The sequence below is a fragment of the Rhinolophus ferrumequinum genome, chromosome 15 (genome assembly GCF_004115265.2).
Source record: "Rhinolophus ferrumequinum isolate MPI-CBG mRhiFer1 chromosome 15, mRhiFer1_v1.p, whole genome shotgun sequence".
In the NCBI taxonomy this organism is placed as follows: domain Eukaryota; kingdom Metazoa; phylum Chordata; class Mammalia; order Chiroptera; family Rhinolophidae; genus Rhinolophus; species Rhinolophus ferrumequinum.
The window spans coordinates 21,162,917-21,180,395 of NC_046298.1; the positions used below are offsets into that span (position 1 = coordinate 21,162,917).

At 41.0% G+C, this 17,479-nt stretch overlaps 1 protein-coding gene across 1 annotated transcript in view; it reads left to right on the forward strand.

Moving 5' to 3' along the window:
- LOC117035377 (zinc finger protein 19-like) overlaps nt 1–14,163 on the forward strand; it is a 35,648-nt gene extending 21,485 nt beyond the window's left edge. The window contains exons 6-8 of the mRNA XM_033129257.1: nt 4,266–4,379; nt 8,341–11,429; nt 13,724–14,163. Of these exons, the coding sequence (XP_032985148.1) occupies nt 4,266–4,379; nt 8,341–10,556 (2,330 nt within the window). The 3' untranslated portion in view covers nt 10,557–11,429; nt 13,724–14,163. The remainder of the gene's footprint in view (nt 1–4,265; nt 4,380–8,340; nt 11,430–13,723) is intronic.
- Nucleotides 14,164–17,479: the final 3,316 nt, after the last annotated feature.

The following is a 17,479-nucleotide window of genomic DNA, read 5'->3' on the forward strand; positions in this document are numbered from 1 at the left end:
GCAGTGTGGAGAGGGAGATGTTGTATGTGGTATCCTTTACTGCAAGGCTCCAGCGCTGAGGTCAAATGACCCACTCAGAGGTTGTTAGGTAGGGAGAGGCTTTGGGTCATTCATTTGTTCCTAATGTAGGGAATTGCTGTCCCCTAATAAGAATATATCCCATTCTCAGAGGGGCTCTGCACAATAAGGATTAAGTAGTTTCTGTTGCCAGAGCCAAGTTCTCAGCTTGTTGCTATCCTCGCATTGTCTAGAGAAAGGTATGACCTCTTTCCTTTGTTTGTACATGTCTTGCAGGGTCTCACTAACTTACTACTCTTAAGTAGTAAGAGGTCACAAATGCTCAGATCCCCCTCCTCCTCCTCTTCCTCCTCATTCTTTTTTGATATTAAATATTATTTTATATTAATTTCAGGTGTGCAGCATAGTGACTAGACATTTATATAATTTACAAAGTGATCCTCCTGACTAGTACCCACTTGACACTATACATCGTTATTACCATATTACTGATTATATTCCATATGCTTTACTTTATATCCCCATGACTTTTTATAACTAACAATTTATTTGTATTTCTTAATCTTTTCACATTTGTCACCCTGCATCCAACCCCCTTTCCATCTATTACCCATCTGACACCATACATAGTTGTTATAATATTATTGATTACATTCCTTATGCTATTTCCCTATGACTACTGTGTAACAACCAATTTGTACTTCTTAATCCCTTCCCCTTTTTCGCCGATTCCCTCCCCTCCTCCCATCTGGCAACCATAAAAATGTTCTCCGTTAACTATGAGTTTGTTTCTGTTTCGTTTATTTTGTTCTTTAGAGTCCACTTATAAATGAAATCATAATGACATTTGTTTTTCACTGTCTGACTTACTGCACTCAACACTACACCCCCTACGTCCATTCATGCTGCCGCAGATGGCAGGATTTCATTCTTTTTTACGGCTGAGTAATAGTCCATTGTACATACCATGTTTCACCAAAAATAAGACCTAGCCAGACAATCAGCTCTAATGCATCTTTTGGAGCAAAAATTAATATAAGACCCGGTATTATGTATTGTATTGTATTGTATTGTATTGTATTGTATTGTATTGTATTGTATTGTATTGTATTGTATTGTATTGTATTGTATTATGGTATGGTATAGTATAGTATATTATATTGTATTATATTATACCCAGTCTTATAGTAAAATAAGACCAGTCTTATATTAATTTTTGCTCCAAAAGACGCATTACAGCTGATGGTCCTGCTACTTCTTATTTTCGGGGAAACATGGTATGTACCACCACTTCTTTATTCGTATTCAGGGACACCCAGGTTGCCTTCATATCTTGGCTGTTGTAAATAATGCTGCAGTGAACATATGGATACGCACGTCCCCTCAAAGTAGCATTTTTAGTTTCTTTGGATAAATACTCAGAAGTGAGATTACTAGGTCCTTCTTTGTTTCTTGGTATAGCCTTTGTTTTAAAGTCTATTTTGTCTGGTGTAAGTATTGCTACCCCAGCTATTTGTTTGTTTCCTTTTTCATGAAATATTAATATATTTTCCATCCCTTTACTTTCAGTCTGTGTGTGTCTTTCGGTCTGAAGTGAGTCTCTTGTAGACAGCATATGTAAGGGTCTTGTTTTCTTATCCATTCAGCCCCCTGTCTTTTGATTGGAGCATTGAATCCATTTACATTGAAAGTAATTGTTGATAGGTGTGTAGTTATTGCCATTTTATTATTCATATTTTTGATTTTTTTTTTTCAGTCCCTCTAAGATTCCTTGTAATACTGGTTTGGTGGTCATGAACTCCTTTAGCTTTTTCTTATCTGGGAAACTCTTTATCTGTCCTTTGATTCTAAATGATAGCTTTGTTGGGTAGTGTAATCTTGGTTGTAGGTCCTTGCTTTTCATCACTTTCTATATGTTCTGTCAGTCCCTTCTGGCCTGCAGAGTTCCTTTTGAGCAACCAGTTGATTGTCTTATGGGAACTACCTTGTAAGTAGCTAAGTGCTTTTCTTTTGTTGCTTTTAAGATTCTCTCTTTGTCTTTAACCTTTGGTATTTTAGTTGTGATGTATCTTGGTGTTGGCCTCTTTGGGTTCATCTTGTTTGGCACTCTGCATTTCCTGGGCTTTTATATCTGTTTCCTTCACCAGGTTAAGGAAGTTTTCTGTCATTATTTCTTCACATATGTTTTCAATTCCTTGTTGTCTCTCTTCTCCTTGTGGTACCCTTATGATGTGAATGTCAGTACACTTGAAGTTGTCCCATTGGCCCCTTAAACTCTCCTCATTTTTTTGGATTCTATTATCTTTTTGCTGTTCTGCTTGGGTGTTTTCTGCTACCTTATCTTCTAAATTGCTGATTTGATCGTCTGCTTCATCTAATGTGTCGATTCCCTGTAATGTACTTTTCATTTCTGGTATTATATTCTTTATTTCTGACTGGTTCTTTTTTATATTTTTATCTCCATTTTTATGTCTCCTATCTCTTTGTTGAAGTTCTCCCTGAGGTCATTGAGCATCCTTATAACTATTGTTTGGAACTCTGCATCTGGCAGATTGCTTGTCTCCATTTTGTTTAGTTCTTATTCTGGAGCTTTGTTCTGTTCTTTTATTTGGGACATGTTTTTTTGTCTCCCTATTTTGGCTGCTTCCCTGTATTTATTTCTATGTATTAGATAGGGCTGCTGTGTCTCCTGGTCTTAGTAGAGTGGCATTATGTACTAGGTGTGTTGTGGGGCTCAGTGGTGCAGTCTTCCTAGACACTTGAGCCACACACTCCAGATGTGTCCCTTGTGTGGGTTGTGTGTGCCCTCCGTTTGCAGTTGAGCCTTAGTTGCTGTTTGCCCATCAATGAGAGGGATTGACCCTTGGGCTTATTGGTTATGAGGACTGGCCATGACTACAGTGGAGGAGTTGTGTAGGGGCTGACCCTACAGAGCAGGGTCTGCCTCAGCAGGGTTCTGGTGCCTGCTCAATCTGCCCTTTGGGTGTGTCATCGTTGGAGGTGGCTGGGTGATGCTCTAGCTCATTTTGAAGCTGGTCACTGGGCACACCAGCCCCAAGACCACCTGGGAAGGGACTCACTGCAGGTCAAGTTAAGCCACAGCCCATGCCTTACCCAGGTCCACCTGGCAGGAGACACAAAGCCATCCACAGATGTCTGCCACCTGCACCATGCTTGGAAGTGCCTCGAGAGGCTAAGCCACGAACCAAGACTGGCTGCCGCTAGTGCCGGGCTTAGGGCTGCTCAGCCAGAGTTACAGGATATGCTCAAGCCAGATGCTGCTTGTCTGGGTTCTCTGAACCTTTTAGCAACCCTAGAAAAGTCTGTGGCATCAGCCAAGGCAGGCAGTTTGTACGAAAAAAAAACCACTGGAAGTGGTTTGGGTATGCCCAAAAGTTGGATGGAGCAGGGTATCAGAATCATCAGGGTGTGGCAAAGGAATTGTGTTAGCCAACGTGATGGAGACTCAGATATGATGGCCTCCTGTGTCTGCACGAGGGTTCAACAAAGAAACAATGACTTCCGCCAGCTCCTCCATCAGGGAGAAAGCTGCCCCTCCAGCCCTTGTCCTCTAGCCCGATAACTCACTTCCCCCGTATGTCCCTGTCACTTCTCCAGCTCCTTCCCCAGTGCTGCAGCTCAGATCAGTGATTCTGTCGGTAAGTCCTTGTGCCATCCCTTTAAGAGGAGCGCCTATGACTCCAGTTGCTCTCTGTCTCACTCAGCCACAATCTGCTGGTTTTCAGAACCAGAAATTGTGGGAACTTATCTCCCTAGTACTGGAACCCTGGGCTAGGGAACCTGCTGTGGTGCTGAGATCCCTTGCTCCTTTGGGGGTACCTCCACAGCCAAGATAACCTTCCTGATTTTTAATGGTCACATGTGGATGTGGAGCCAGCCCTTTCCACATCTCTGCCCCTCCTACCAGTCTCGAGGTGACTTCTTCTGTATTTCCTTAGTTGTAGGGCATTAGTTCAGCAAGATTTCAGGCAATTCTCGATGGTTGTTTTGTAGTTTAGTGGTAATTTTGATGTGATCGTGAGAGAAGACAAGCACAGCATTTACCTACTTTACTCTGCCATCGTTACCAGAATTCCCTCAGTTTCTTCTTGATCAAAATCTACTTGACTTTCCAAAGTCTTGAGCCCTCTTCTGAGGATCTTATTCTTACTGAGATCTTGGGGTTTTCCTTCTTTTGACACAGCAAACACAGGGCTGAAAGGTGCCATTTTCTCACCTGCTTTCAGGATACCCAGTTCCCAGACCTGCCCTGATCTCACTTCTGGAAAGAGGGGATTTGCCTTGGGGCCTGGAGGCACAGGATGACCCACCTGCAGAGAGGACCACACTCATCTATAAAGGTTAGTGAAGCAGGTAACTGGCAACTGTAGGGCTTTACAGAGCAGTGTATTTTAAAATGAACCATGTTGGAAAGAATTGAAATAAAATAGATGATTTCTCCTAATAGGTAAAATGTGGAACCTTTCCCACCAGTTTTAATTCTTATCAAGATAACATATTTCCACTTCATACATCTTATATGCAGTTCTTGACTTCATTGCTCCTTTTTGAGTTTAAGCATTGCATACCTCAGTGACCATCTGTCCTTGGACAGGATCGATTTATTCAGGAGCAGTTTTCCAGACTTACTGTATGCAAAGTTTTGTTTAAGATGCTCTGCAGGATACAAGTTATAGAGACGGATGTAAAGAGCTAAACAAATTTTGTTAAGTGCTACTGTTTGTATACAGGCACTGGGCTGTAGGTGCACAGCAGAAGCAGAGGTTAGAAGAATTCCCATTTAGAAGCTCAGGTAACAGTACTTCAGGAGTAGGCCATCTGTCCCAAATTTGACAGATTACAATGGATGTCACGTGGAGAAAAAGAAGGTAGACTATCTGGCCAAAGGAAGGGAATAGAGGATCCAGTAAATCATTATGAAGAACTTTGCAGTTTAATGTGCAAGAGAATTACCTGAGGAGCATATTTAAAAATGGGTATTTCTTCTGGAGCCCACCTGCAGGTATTCTGTCTTTTCTAGTAAGCAGTGCAAGAATATGAGGCTTAGGACTCAAAGCCGAAGCAAGACTTCCTAGAATCTGGAGCTGGCAGAGTCTGCGGTATATCCTTATCCCCTTAACTAGCCAGTGGTGTAGATGAATGTAGTTGGTGTCTCTTAACCCACTGTGCATTGTGTGCGGTATCTAGAATGCCAACTTTGTGGCGGACCTGAGGGCTCTATCGTCTAGGACTTACAGCATGGGAACAGGAAATGAGAGAACAGGCAAAACATAATGAGGAGCAGGAGCAGTGACCACTGCCACAGTGACCTTGCCAGTAGAGATATAGGCCCATAATTGGTATTTTATTTGTGATTTTATGTGACTTGATTGGCATGAAGGAAATTGAAGACCTAAAAACCTGTTAAACTATTACTACATATCAGGCATTAACTTTTGAGTGAATGAATTGAGTAGGAGATAGTGGTAATGCAGAAATGGAAGAGGGAAAGAGTGTGTGGAGCTAGAATTGATCAAATCTTATAAAACTTGGCCATAAAAGGGGAGAGTTGAGTCAGATAACATTGGGAAGTCATGACATAAGGAGAGCTTTTTTAATTCATATGAATTCAGATCTGAGCACAGAGTCTGAGGTATCTTTAGAATATGTAAGTGGATGGTTAGATCAGGCCATTGAGAAGGCAAGTATAGAGTCTGAGATAAATGTCGGACTCCAGGTAGAGATGAAGTGTACTCTACAGGGTTTTAGTTGAAATGACCCCCCCAGAGAGTAAAAAGGAGGGCTGAATCTTACATATTAAGGGATATTTAATTTTAGTAACAGAGGGAAGAGAAAGTAGATGGATAGAACGGGGTCACCAGGAGGGAACAGTGAAACTGAAGCCAAGGGTAGGAGTTTCAGGGTAGATGGTTTGCAGAGAGGGAGTAAATGAGAGATCACAAAATTGAGGCAGCACTTTAGCCTCTTACTTTGATTAGTTCAGAAATGAAAGAAAATACAGTAAGTAATGCAAATGTTTTTCAAACTCTTTTTTGATTATGAGCCTCAGTAGTTATTACATTTTGCATCAAAATGCTGCATATTCATATGTACTCTGAAATTAGAGTATCAGGAAACAAAATTTACCTTTAGCACTACAACGTGTGTGAATTCTCTCTTACTCTACCCTACCCTATCCTAATACAGACTAGTGTATTTCAGTTTAAAAAATTACTTCACAACTAATGAATAGCTAGTTTTATAAAACATAGTATAAGCAATATTGGAGGTAAAGGGATGCTCGTTAAGCCCAAGTGGATTTCAGGATCTAAAGGAGGTTGAACAAGAAAAGGGACAATACAAGATGTGGTAGGTATACACAATAGAATACTACTCTACCATAAGAAAAGATGAAATACTGCCATTTGTGACAACATGGATGGATCTTGAAATTATTATTGAAATAAGTCAGACAGAAAAAGTTGAGAAACATATGACTTCACTCATGTGGGATATAAAACTGAAAGGAACAAGACAAATAAAGAAACAAAAACTCATAGACGCAGACAACGGTGTAGTGGTTACCAGAGGGTAAGGGGGTTGGGGTTGTAGAAGAGAGTAAAGGGGGTCAAATACATGGTGATAGAAGGAGAACTGACTCTGGGTGGTGAGCACACAATATGATATATAGATGATGTGTTAATAGAATTTGTACACTTGAAACCTATATAATTTTATTAACCATTGTCACCCCAATAAATTTTAATTTAAATAAAGTGATGATACAGTTGACAGAGCAGTATATCAATAAGGGATGCGATGGCATCAAGGATGATTTAGAAATGTGAGGGTGGCTTGGGATAAGAGGATATAGAAGAGGAAGGGAAGGAAGTTGAAGGCATTGCATCTGGGCAGCTTTGTTCTTTCAGCAGGAAGGAGGTGAAGATCACTGGGAAGGTGGAGGTTGCTTGGAAGAACTGTGGAGATCCTGATCAAGCTGAATGGCATAGTATGGGGCAGCAGGGAAAATAAGAGTGTTTTGGTCATTGATTGCTCAGTCCTGATTTTATAACACTGAACACCCTACTAGCAAGGAAGAGGCAGCGTGTGAGAACAGTTCACCAGGTTCTAAATTGTCTTGCTCATTCTTTTTCAGACTTTTGGTTACCCTGTTTACTCTAGTTTCAGATCTCCTCCTGAAGGCCCTCACTTATGTAACTCATAATCAAAGGATGAAATCGATTAACTAGCAGATGAATCCCAGAAAACCCAAGTTAATGTTAAAACAAAATTAGTCCAACATTTTACATAAAATAGATTAACTTTAAAACTTACGTAGGGCCACCAGTTGGCTCAGTTGGTTAGAGTGCCGTGCTCATAACACCAAATTCTCTGCTTCAATTCCCACAAGGGCCAGTGAGCTGCACCCTCCACAACTAGATTGAAAACAATGACTTGACTTGGAGCTAATGGGTCCTGGAAAAACATACTTTTCCCCAATAAAAAAATTAAAAAAAAAAACAACAGGTAAAATGTCATCCAGTCTTTAGGAACACAAATGCCATTTTACAAGTGGCTGTTTGTCTCCTTTTTGCTAATATGAAAAGGAATACTCTAGTCTTGGTATAGCTAAGTAAACTGGGTTCTACCCTTTCCAAATAGGCAGAGAGTCTAGGACAGTCGTTTCTGCATGTTTGAGGTTCAGACTTCTTTGAGAGGCAGATGATGAGACAGCAGTTGCCAACAGTTTTAGGGTGTTCACTCCATCTGTGGACCTGCAGTTAAGTACCGCTGGGGGTGATGTCCTCTAAGTGCATCTGTGATTTTCTTTTCTTTCTGTCTTGCCACAGCTTAGTGCCCTTAATGCTCAGTGTCTCCAGTCTTTTAGGACATCTACAGGGTATGAATTTTTAAAAACAATTCATTCATTGCCTTTGCAATCTGACACTTCAGGTTTACTTTAAGACTTTTAGTCTTGCCAGCCCGTGTCATCACTTGCTCTCAGAGCCTGTACTTCCTTTGATACTTTGTAAGCCGGTAAGTACCATAAGGTTCTTAAATATAGAATCATAAGGTTCAAAAATATAGAATCTGGAAAACTTAGGAAGCAAGCTGATGTATGATGTACGCAGATACGCTGTTTCATCTCAACTATCCTCTGCCTGTGTGATATTTGGCACTTTCTGTTTAATAGCTTTGTCTTGCTAGTAGGCCCATGTGGTGGTTGAAGTAGAAATCTCTAAAAGCCTTATAATATTTGATGCTCCTTATTTTCTAGTATAATTCTCAGGTGGAACTTCTGTTTTCTGTTTGTTATATCAGATACTGAGGCCAACACTGACAATGGGTCCACATCAACACAGGGAGTTTCTGAAAACAGAGATGTGATGTCACATGGTCTGCAGAAGAGTGTTCTTCAGAGAACCAGCTTCCTAGAAACATATAAACTGAAGAAGCACCAGGAAATTTCCACAGTGAAAAATGTTAGAGGAAAGGTTCCAGGAATCCTCTGTGATAGGAAACCCTTCAGATGTGAAGAGTGTGGGAAATGCTTCAGCTATTTTTCTTGCTATGTTATACATGAAAGAATTCACACTGGGGACAAACCCTTTGAGTGTAATGAGTGTGGAAAAGCTTTTACTAGTAATTCCTCATTAATTTGGCATCAGAGGATCCACAATGGAGAGAAACCCTATCAGTGTGAGGAGTGTGGGAGAGCATTCAGTGATAATACAAACCTGATCAGGCATCAGAGAATCCACAGTGGGGACAGATCCTATCACTGCAAGGACTGTGGACATGATTTCACCAGTAGTTCTGAGTTTGTTATGCATCAGAGAATCCACACAGCAGAGAAGCCTTACAAGTGTAATGAGTGTGGAAAAGCTTTTGCTGTTAAGTCAACATTACGTCAGCATCAGAGGATCCACAGTGGAGAGAAATCCTATTCATGTGCGGAGTGCGGGAAATCCTTTACTGCCAATTTCTCATTAATTCGACATCAGAGGATCCACAATGGAGAGAAACCGCATCAGTGCGAGGAGTGTGGGAGAGCCTTCAGTGATAATGCACATCTGATCAGGCATCAGAGGATCCACAGTGGGGACAGACCCTATCACTGTGAGGAGTGTGGAAATGGCTTCACCAGTAGTTCTGATTTGGTTAAACATCAGAGAATCCACACTGGGGAGAGACCTTACAAGTGTAATGAGTGTGGAAAAGCTTTTGCTATTAAATCAACATTACGTCAGCATCAGAGGATCCACAATGGAGAGAAACCCTATCAGTGTGAGGTGTGTGGGAGAGCCTTCAGTGATAATGCAAATCTGATCAGGCATCAGAGGATCCACAAGGGAGAGAAACCCCATCAGTGTGAGGTGTGTGGGAGAGCCTTCAGGGATAATGCATATCTGATCAGGCATCAGAGGATCCACAATGGAGAGAAACCCCATCAGTGTGAGGAATGTGGGAGAGCCTTCAGTGATAATGCATACCTGATCAGGCATCAGAGGATCCACAATGGAGAGAAACCCCATCAGTGTGAGGTGTGTGGGAGAGCATTCAGTGATCATGCAAATCTGATCAGGCATCAGAGAATCCACAGTGGGGACAGACCCTATCACTGCGAGGAGTGTGGGAATGGCTTCACCAGTAGTTCTGATTTGGTTAAACATCAGAGAATCCACACAGGGGAGAAACCTTACAAATGTAATGAGTGTGGAAAAGCTTTTGCTGTTAAGTCAACATTACGTCAGCATCAGAGGATCCACAATGGAGAGAAACCCTATCAGTGTGTGGAGTGTGGAAGAGCCTTCAGTGATCATGCAAATCTGATCAGGCATCAGAGGATCCACAGTGGGGACAGACCCTATCACTGCAAGGAGTGTGGAAATGGCTTCACCAGTAGTTCTGATTTGGTTAAACATCAGAGAACCCACACTGGGGAGAGACCTTACAAGTGTAATGAGTGTGGAAAAGCTTTTGCTGTTAAGTCAAAGTTACATCAGCATCAGAGGATCCACAATGGAGAGAAACCCTATCAGTGTGAGGTGTGTGGGAGAGCCTTCAGTGATAATGCACATCTGATGAGACATCAGAGAATCCACAATGGGGACAGACCCTATCACTGTAAGGAGTGTGGGAATGGCTTCACCAGTAGTTCTGATTTGGTTAAACATCAGAGAATCCACACAGGGGAGAAACCTTACAAATGTAATGAGTGTGGAAAATCTTTTGCTGTTAAGTCAACATTACATCAACATCAGAGGATCCACAGTGGAGAGAAACCCCATCAGTGTGAGGAGTGTGGAAGAGCCTTCAGTGATCATGCAAATCTGATCAGGCATCAGAGGATCCACAGTGGGGACAGACCCTATCACTGCAAGGAGTGTGGAAGTGGCTTCACTAGTAGTTCTGATTTGGTTAAACATCAGAGAATCCACACTGAGGAGAAACCTTACAGGTGTAATGAGTGTGGAAAAGCTTTTGCTGTTAAGTCAACATTACATCAGCATCAGAGGATCCACACTAGGGAGTAACCTTACAAATGTAGTGAGTGTGGAAAAACTTTTGCTGTTAAGTCAGCATTACATCAGCATCAGAGGATCACAATGGAGAAAAACCCTATTAGTGTGAGGTGTGTGGGAGAGCCTTCAATTAGAATGCATATCTGATCAAGCATCAGAGAATCCATAGTGGGGACAGACCTTATCACTGCAAGGAGTGTGGAAATGGCTTCATCAGTAGTTACGAGTTGGATACATCAGAGAATCCATCTTAGGGAGAAACAAGTGTAATAAGTGTGGAAAAGCTTTTGCTGGTAAGTCAACATTACATCAGCATCAGAGGATCCACAATGGAGAAAAACACTACGAATGTAATGAATATAGCAAAAGCTTTAGTAGGACTTGCCATCTTAGCCAACACCAGTGTATTCACACTGGGGAAAAGCCTTATTCTTGTAATATACATGGACAAGCCTTCAATTTTCATACAAAACTAACTCAGCACTAGAGTCCACAACAAGAAGAAACGCTTTATGAAGATTGTGGGAAAGCTGTTAGTGCTCAGGAACAATTTAAAAAAGCATGTAAGGATCCATACATTCAGGAGTCTTTCTGTGTATGTGATGAGTGTGGAAAATTCTTCACTAGCAAAAGACATCTTCATCACCAAAGAATCCATACTGGAGAGAAATCCTGTGAGTGTGTCAACTATGAAAAAACCTTTTGGACTTCTTCCAAGCTAGGTGATCATGAGCATGTCCGCCCTGGAGAAAACTGTGCTGGATATTTGTTGTTTTGGCCTCCCAGAATTTTTCACCCCCTTTTCCTGGTAACACGAGGTCTGACAATTACATTTGCGAACTTGGCACCATGCGCTTACATTGGCAGCATTGTACAAACAGCTCGGTAAGGTTTCACAACCTTGGTATATCAGTGTCTCACAGCTGTGTTCGTGTCGATGTGTGGTGGCATCTTGCTGAGTGGCGTTCATTGTTGCATGTTTTTGTGTGCTGTCACGAGAATGTCTGAGCTTGAATTAGAGCAACGAACAAACATTAAATTTCTTGTTAAACTTGGCAAGAGTGGGACATCTTAGTCCATGTTTGTGGGGATAATGCCCTGAAGAAAATGGCAGTGTACATATGGATTAAACATTTTTCTGAGGGGAGAGAACGCGTCACTGATGAAGAGAGGTCAAGGGGGCAAGCAACGAGCAAAACTGAGGAAAACATTGCAAAAATTCATTGAGTTGTGCGTCAAAATTGTCGGCTGACTGTGAGAAGCATAGCAAACCAGGTAAACATCAATAGAGAAACAGGAAAATCTTAACTAAAAATCTTGGCATGAGAAAAGTGCATGCAAAAATGGTCCTGAAGGAGCTCACCAATGAACAAAAGCAAAGAAGAGTCAAAGTTTGCCAAGACCTTTTGGAGAGGCAAGATGATTTTTTGGGCCATGTTATCACTGGTGATGAAACATGGGTGTACCCATACCACCCTGAAACAAAGCATCAAAGTGCACAATGGAAGTCAGCCAGTTCTCCATGACCAAAAAAGTTCCATCAGTCCAAATCAAATTGGAAGTACTGAAAAGGCTGCATGAAAAAGTTAGACAAAATGACCTGAACTTTTCACCAACAATTCATGGCTCTTGCATCACGACAATGCACCAGCTCACCTGGTACTGTCTATGAGGGAGTTTTTAGCCAGTAAACAAATGGCTGTATTGGAACACCCTCCCTACTGACCTGAACTGGCCCCCAATGACTTCTTTCTTTACCCGAAAAGAAAGGAAATATTGAAAGGAAGATATTTTGATGACATGCAGGACATCAAGGGTAATATGATGACAGCTGTTATGGCCATTCCAGAAGAAGAATTCCCAAATTGCTTTGAAGGGTGGACTAAGTGCTGGTGTCAGTCCATAGCTTCCCAAGGCGAGTACTTCAAAGGTGACCATTGTGATATTCAGCAATGAGGTATGTAACACTTCTTCTAGGATGAATTCATGAACTTAATTGTCATTACAATAAATTTCCCTTTGGATTCCATCTTCTCAGGAGTGGAATATGTGACACAGGCCTGACTCCACTGCAGATTCCTTACCCCAAGCCATAGCTGTTGGTTCAGATATCAGTAGATGACCCAAGATGGTCCAGTTAGAGTACCAGGATGTAGCCAGAGTTAACAGGAAGAAACACTCTTTTTTTGTTCCTTAGTTTTAAAGCTGAGAGGAACTCCTGGATTCTTGTGGACGCTGAGAGTAAAGTCAACACAGTAGAAGTCAAAGTTGGAGAACAATCAACCTTGATGATTCTGTTTGAACAACTACATTAAACCATATTTGAAGCTAGAAATACATCTGGGTTTTTGAATTTCAATAACCAATAAATTCCACTTTTTTCTTTTTTGCTCAAGCAAGTTGGAGTTAGCTTTTCTTTCCTTGGAACAGAGCTTTATCAGTGTGACAATTATTTTAATAGTCTTCAGGGATGATAAACCTTATGAAGGAGAAATGTTTTGTGTGTTTGAAGTGTGGGAGTGTCTTCATCTATAGTCCCAGCAGCCCCTGTGATTGTAGCAAGAATGGGAAACCCATTGGAACACTTGAGAGTCCAGGCTACTTCAGGACTACACCAGTGGATAGAAATTCTAACAACTTAAGCTCTGTGACAAACATTTTAATGTCCCTACAGAACTGTATGCTCAAATCCATTCTTGACAAAAGTCTGAACTGTGAAACCAAAAGCCATCACTAAATCTCAGTTTTTATTTGGAATGGATGCTATTCTAGGCATTAAACTGGTAAATGCCAGGCTATTGTAGCTTTTCCAGCGTGGTGTTTACCAGTTTGTCTAGAACAGCATGCCCACCCTGCCCTTTGATCTGATTAGTGGGCCAAGGAAATGTTCTAGTTCTCAGTCATAAGAATGCTGAGATGTTTCAGTAGGAAAACAAAGAGTTGGCCCTTTTCTTTGTATAATTAATTTAACGTGCACCCTGTTCTCCCATTGCTCTTCTGCTGCCAACAAATATGGCAGTTACCCTACCTAATTTTAGACTTTATCTGTGTAACGGTGACACTGTAGTTTCTACTTTCAGGGGTTAACAATTTAGTTTAATTCTATTTAACACTGGAATTTAACTTACAACTTTAAAAAAAATGTTTTTCTCTTTTACTCTCCCTCCCCCTCCTACCAGGTTTAATGACTGTTTATTCAAGGCTGAGTGGTACCTTGCCAATTTGCAGAACAACTGGCCTTAATGATTCTGTTTTCTCAAGACTGGAGGAATACCTCATAAATCTGTTTATCGCCCAGGACATTGCCTTGAAAGAAGTTATAGCCCTGGAACATCTGCTTCGTTAACAAGAGATTCCCTCCTTAGGCAGGGACTGAGATAACCTTATCTCTGAAAGAAACCAGACTCTGGAAAGCTCTTTTTTTCTTCCTCAGACCCCATCACCCAGGAATTTGCCTCATCAACCCACCTTTTCCTTTGTTTTTCTCCTTGTGCCTATAAAACCTGACCGTCTTTACAACGGGGAAGGTAGATTTTCAGACAGAAGTCCACTGCCTTCCCTGAATGCTGGCTTTTTGAATAAACCTGCTTTTCTTTCCACCACCCTTTTCTCTCAATAATTGGCTCATGAGCAACAAGCAGCCGAACCTTGGACTGCTTCCAGAAGTCTGGCACCTGGGTGGCTTCACCACCTCTCCCTTACTTGCCAGCAGTCAGCTGAACCAGCAGTTGTATTACGTACTTTGACTGACCAATGAATAATGGGGCGGGGGGGGATCACTTTTTAAGTAAACTTTTTAAAAATTGAAGTATAATAGACAAAAACACACAAGTCATAGTTGTACAGCTTGAATTTTACAAAGAACACAGCCTTATAATCATGAAGATCAGGAAATGGAACGTAACAGCACCCTGGAGGTCTCCCTGTACCTTATTCCAGTCATTACTTCTCTTTCATGGTAACCTCTATTCTGACTTCTGTTACCACCACAAATTTTTACATAAAGGGACTCATCGGCATGGGTTCTTTCTCATTGCTGTGTGGTATTCCATTACATGAATATACCGTAATTTATTGTCTACTGTTAGGCATTTCTAGGGGGATCATTTTGAGGCCAGAAAATCTGAGTCACTCAAAAAAAAAAAAAAAAAAAAAAAAAAAAAACAGAGTAAACCAGGTTCAGGGACTTAGTTTCACATGTTGTTGCATCAGTTATAACTGCCCTTTAGTAAGTGACCATCACAGCAGCAGTGTTAGTGCTTGGCATGTGCCTGACACTTTCCTCACTAGTCACTGCACACATTTAGTGCAAATTTATGAAGTGGATACTGTAATGAGCTCATTGTCACAATTGAGGAAATGGATTAATTAGGTCACCCAAAGACACAGGGAGTAGCAAAGTAGGGATTGAAACACAGGCACTCTGGTTTCAGAGCCCATATTCTAGCCATCATCAGTATTGCCCTATTGAGATTGGTGGTAAGGTCTGTGACAACTGTCTCAGTAGCAAGAGTGGGGTTGTTAAAGGAGACTGATTGACTCCTTAGGGGTAGTGGCGAATATCGGGGTCTAGTCACGATCAGGAGGCTGTGCCTGACTTCACTGAAAGTGAGGTAGATGGGGAATAGGCAACAGTGAGGGAAAACAGGTTGAGAGAACAGTCTCCAAATTCTGTAGTGACTTTCAGAAGTTTACCAGGATCACTTTTTAATTTCCTAGATTATGAGTTACTGGTCTAAGTAGGTAGCACTAATTTTAAACTGTATTCAGTGATATAGACTGTAATTGTAAATTAGGGAGACGTCCCACTACTACTATAAAACCTACGCAAGGGCCATTTTTTGTTACCTTCCTTTGCCAGTGGGAAGATTTTCTAATTTATCCTTTCATGGGTCCAAGCATTTGGGTGGATGTGTGTGTGAGAAGCCCCAGTTTCTACTTGCTTCATACAGGCTTCTTTAATATTCCTCCTCACACATCAAGGTCTTCAAATTTCCATCATCTCCACTCACGTTGGACAAAGCATCACCTCCGCTAACCTCTGGTTTTAGTTTTTTGTTCATTTTTGTTAACTGGGTATACTTTCCTATGAGCTTAGTATATAAAATGATGTAAATTATATCTTAACTTTCTAGATAACGAGTTTATATCAATCACTACATTGCCTGAAATGGGATCCTGCCTAATATCTTTTGTCTTAAAATCATTGCTATAATACATAGCTAGGCCATTTTTCCTTTCACTTAATACTTGTATATCTTTCCATTCTTCAACTTTTAATCATTTTGCATTCTTATGTTTTAGTAGTAACTTATATAACATTTTTTTCCTAGATAAACTTTAGAATCATTTTCACAAGTTCCAAAACAAATTCTCTTGGTGCTCTATTTGGGTAGACCAATTCCTCCCACTTTATTCTCCTTTTTAAAAATTGTTTGAAATTCGGGTGGCTGGTTGGCTCTGGGTTACAGTGCAGCGCTCATAACTCCAAGGTCGCTGGTTCGATTCCCACACGGGCCAGTGAGCTGCGCCCTCCACAACTAGAGTGAAAATAATGACTTGACTTGGAGCTGATGGGTCCTGGAAAAACACACTGTTCCCCAATATTCCCCAATGAAATTTTTTTTAAATTTAAAAAAAAATTTTTTGAAATTGGACTTAGTTTAAATCAAGATGAATACTATTCCTATTGAACAATTATCTGTGTCTTTCCATTTATAGAAGTTTTTGTTGTTGATTTTTCTTCATCTAAATGTCTTTAACATTTATTATTAATCTTATTCCTAAATATTTTTGGTTCTTTTGTTGCTTTTGTGAATAAGATCTCCCTGCCCAAGTATATATCTCCACATAGTAGGTTGAGTGGTCTGATAATTTAATTCACAATATCAATAAGGAAGATTTTATAATATTGAAACATTCTTTAAATTCTGGAATGAACCCCAACCAGACTTACTGTTTTCCCACAATTTTCAAGAGGAGAAGCAGGACAGTTTTTACTCTTATCATCTTAAAACTGGAAACACCAGAAAAGATTTTTTAATGTGAGATTTGTCAGTTTTCCCTGGAGGACACAGAGGAAGGGTTTAAGGGAGGCCCTGGAATTGTGGGTACAGAAGGTACAGGAGAAGAAGCCTTAGAGCTGAGTGAGAGGAAATGTTGCAGACCCAGCATAAAGATGAACTTCCAAAACACTGAAGTATGGGAACTCGCCTAAATGTTTAAGTATGTTGTGTGGTTTTTCTATCATCTCATTCCTAGGGGTATCAGGACATGGTTTTGGGTATTGATTTGAAGAACCCAAATCAATATGGTTTAATTATAATGCAAGCTTATTTCTCACTCATGTATCATCTGAATGTAAGCAGTCTAGGGCGGATAATAGTAGCTCCGTGACTACTTGCTGCTCTGTCATCCCCAGGGGCCACATCATGTGGTCCAAGATGCTCACCCCCTTGTCAGCATTCCACATAGTTGATGTGGGTACTGGGTCCAGTAGGGCGTGTCCCCTCTCTTTAAGGACATGGCATCACTTTTTCCTATAGCCTATTTGCCAGAAGTTGGTCACCTAGCCACACATTGCTTTAAAGGGGGCCGAGAAGCATGTTACTTTTTTTCTGGACTGGCTTGCTAGAGATTCTGATACTGCATACGAAGGGAAGAACAGAGGTTGACAGATGAGTTGTCTCTGCTGCAGGCCTTCCTTAGAGCTTTTGAAACTTGGTGTGTGCCTGTCCTAGCACTCATAGGAGTAGGAGCTTTGTGGTTATTTAGGAGGCCTTATTTTCTTACCTGTAAAATTAGGCAACTGGTTTATGACCCACCATTTGGGGACAGCATTTCTGTGACACATCTGCTAACTTCCTATTTCTTTAGACTAAGTCTTCATTCATTCCTAGTGAAAGGTCTGCTTTCTGAGCCTATGGAGAAGTGGA